Here is a 2,397-nt window from a genome sequence, read left to right on the forward strand (position 1 = left end):
AATATTGTAAGTTAGAATTTTAATACATACATATATACATATATATATATATATTACGAATATTAATGTATTTATCAAAATATTTAACAATATATTGGTATTTTGAGAAATCTTTAGATTGATTTGTTATTTAAATTTGGTTAATTAATATTTATCACTTTTTTAAAATTTTATCATATTTTTATTTTCAATTTGTTAGTTCATATAAATTCCGAAATAACCTAAAACCGTTCAAACTCGAGACGTTCCAAATTCGAAATGATTTGAATTAAGACAATTTGAATCTATGATGATTTCAACTGAAAGCACTTTGAACTCGAAATAAATCAAATTTGACGACAAATCGGACTCAAATCGAATCAATTGTCACCTTTAATGATATTAGAACAAATGCAAAATGGTGGGATAAAAATGATAAAAATTTTTTGGTGTTCATTGGAGGAAGTTCTCAATCATTTTCACATGATCAAGGGCAAATTTTATTGCTTGAGTAAACATATACAAGCATTTTTCCTCATTTCATTTTTGTAAGGCCAATAACAAAGATTCCCTCATCCCTATTAGATAAGGAAAAAAAAAAGGACAATTATATGCCAAAATAAAAATATCACAGCACATCAATCCTCTGCGGTAGGGGAAATCTCAGCCCCATCATATTGAACATAATCATCACCGTTGATCTGATCAAGAACCAGCACCAATCCCATAGCGAAGGCCCCATCAAAGCCAGGTTTTAAGGAAAGCAAGAAAACGTCCTTACCGAGTACCACGTTGGTGGAAGCATCTACTTTGCGTTTGATCTCAGCCACTAATTCCTTGCCTGCATTCAAGATCGTGCAGCTGCGCTGTCCGAAGTTTCCTTCGATCTGGTACTCCTCACCTGGACTGTTGAACACTTCTACCGTCATCCCACACCGTCCGATTATCGATGATCTTTTCAAACTGAAGATCGGTTTCTGACCCTCTGATCTTTCGCCTAGAAAGCCCTCCCACCGGTGATGCAAACTCGGCCTCTGTTTTAGGCAAAATTCAGACAGTTTTATCAACCCACTGTGTTAACTCAGTAAAAATGGGATCTAAAATGTCTCTCTTTTCTTTTTATTTTTCCTTTTAAATAAAAATAAATTAAAATGGCAAGTAAAACGCCACATAAATTTAGATTTTCTAAATTAGATTTTGTGTTTGTTTCTATAAATGGGAGAATCAAAACACAGACGAGTTGACTCAGAAGTGAGAACCCTCCATGAAAGAGTTACGTACCAACATTTTTCTTAAATCACGTGGAAATCAAATCTATACCCATTGATCCAAATCGGATCATAAAAAAGAAGACCCATTAAAGCAAACCCAATTCTTTGCCATTTCACTAAACAAAGTTTTCAAACTCAATCAACTCGTTTAAACATAAAAGCTGAAAAAAAAGAACGAAAAATATGTACCTTTCTTCTTACAGTGAGTAGACATCTTCCGTGAGCATCCATGAGAACGACTTCACCTTTATCACGAGGGCCCGGGCCGTACGAGTCGACTCGGAAGACTAACTGACCTTTGCAATCGTAAACAGTGAAGCCATCGTTGGCGAAAAAAAGAGAAGTTTTGAGAACAGTGAGATGCTTCTCTTCTTCATAGATATACTCGCCATCCACAACTAAACCTGCTTTCATTTTATTCCCCTGTACTATCAACCCTTCTCTTCTTCTTGTCGTTAAAGTCTAAACTTTGGCTTCTTTAGATTCCAGGGCGTTTGGTTTGGAGCGAAGAAGAAAAAGAAAATGACGACTTTTTGGTGTAACGTGAGGAATGAAGAGAAAAAGTGGACGTTGGGGAAAGGTAAAACGTTGAAGGGAAGATTTATAGTGTGTTTAGGAGAAGATGACACGTTGAGAACTCGGTTCTCAATCGGGAGATGTGGATTACATTAATTATTACAAATATAAAGCATTAAAGCCACTATTTCTCTCTTAAATCGAGGTATGGCTCCCCAACGAAGAAGGAACATATTGGCAATATGGAAGTCAGAACTCAGATAATGAAAGGGTGAATCGAATACCTGTGTCTCCGTTTATACATAAAAATTAAATATAATAATAATAATAATATCATGTTAGTATAAAATAATAATTAATATTTTAATTAATAATAATTAATTATTAATTATAAGCATTTATTTAAATTTTTTTAAATAGTTTCAAATTTTTTTTATGTTATTGAAAAATATGGGATAAAAAAATAATTGTGAGTTTTTATTTAATAATGAAACAGGTAAGGTTTTGGTTTGAGAGAGCATGGTTTTCAAGTTTTGATGGGAAGGGAGGAGACTTCACAATTGAGAAAGGAACAATTAGAGACAGGAACATTGGTACACCAATTGTGTTCCTTTATCACCTTTATTTTTTA

At 33.5% G+C, this 2,397-nt stretch overlaps 1 protein-coding gene across 1 annotated transcript; it reads right to left on the reverse strand.

Moving 5' to 3' along the window:
- On the reverse strand, positions 413-1,954 carry LOC18595258 (protein LURP-one-related 12). The gene is made up of 2 exons (XM_007023126.2): positions 1,440-1,954; positions 413-1,013 (listed from the first exon to the last, which is right to left on the reverse strand). The coding sequence occupies exons 1-2, from the start codon at positions 1,662-1,664 to the stop codon at positions 618-620; spliced, it is 621 nt and encodes a 206-aa protein (XP_007023188.1). The 5' UTR covers positions 1,665-1,954; the 3' UTR covers positions 413-617.

This window comes from Theobroma cacao, chromosome 6 (assembly GCF_000208745.1).
Source record: "Theobroma cacao cultivar B97-61/B2 chromosome 6, Criollo_cocoa_genome_V2, whole genome shotgun sequence".
NCBI lineage: Eukaryota > Viridiplantae > Streptophyta > Magnoliopsida > Malvales > Malvaceae > Theobroma > Theobroma cacao.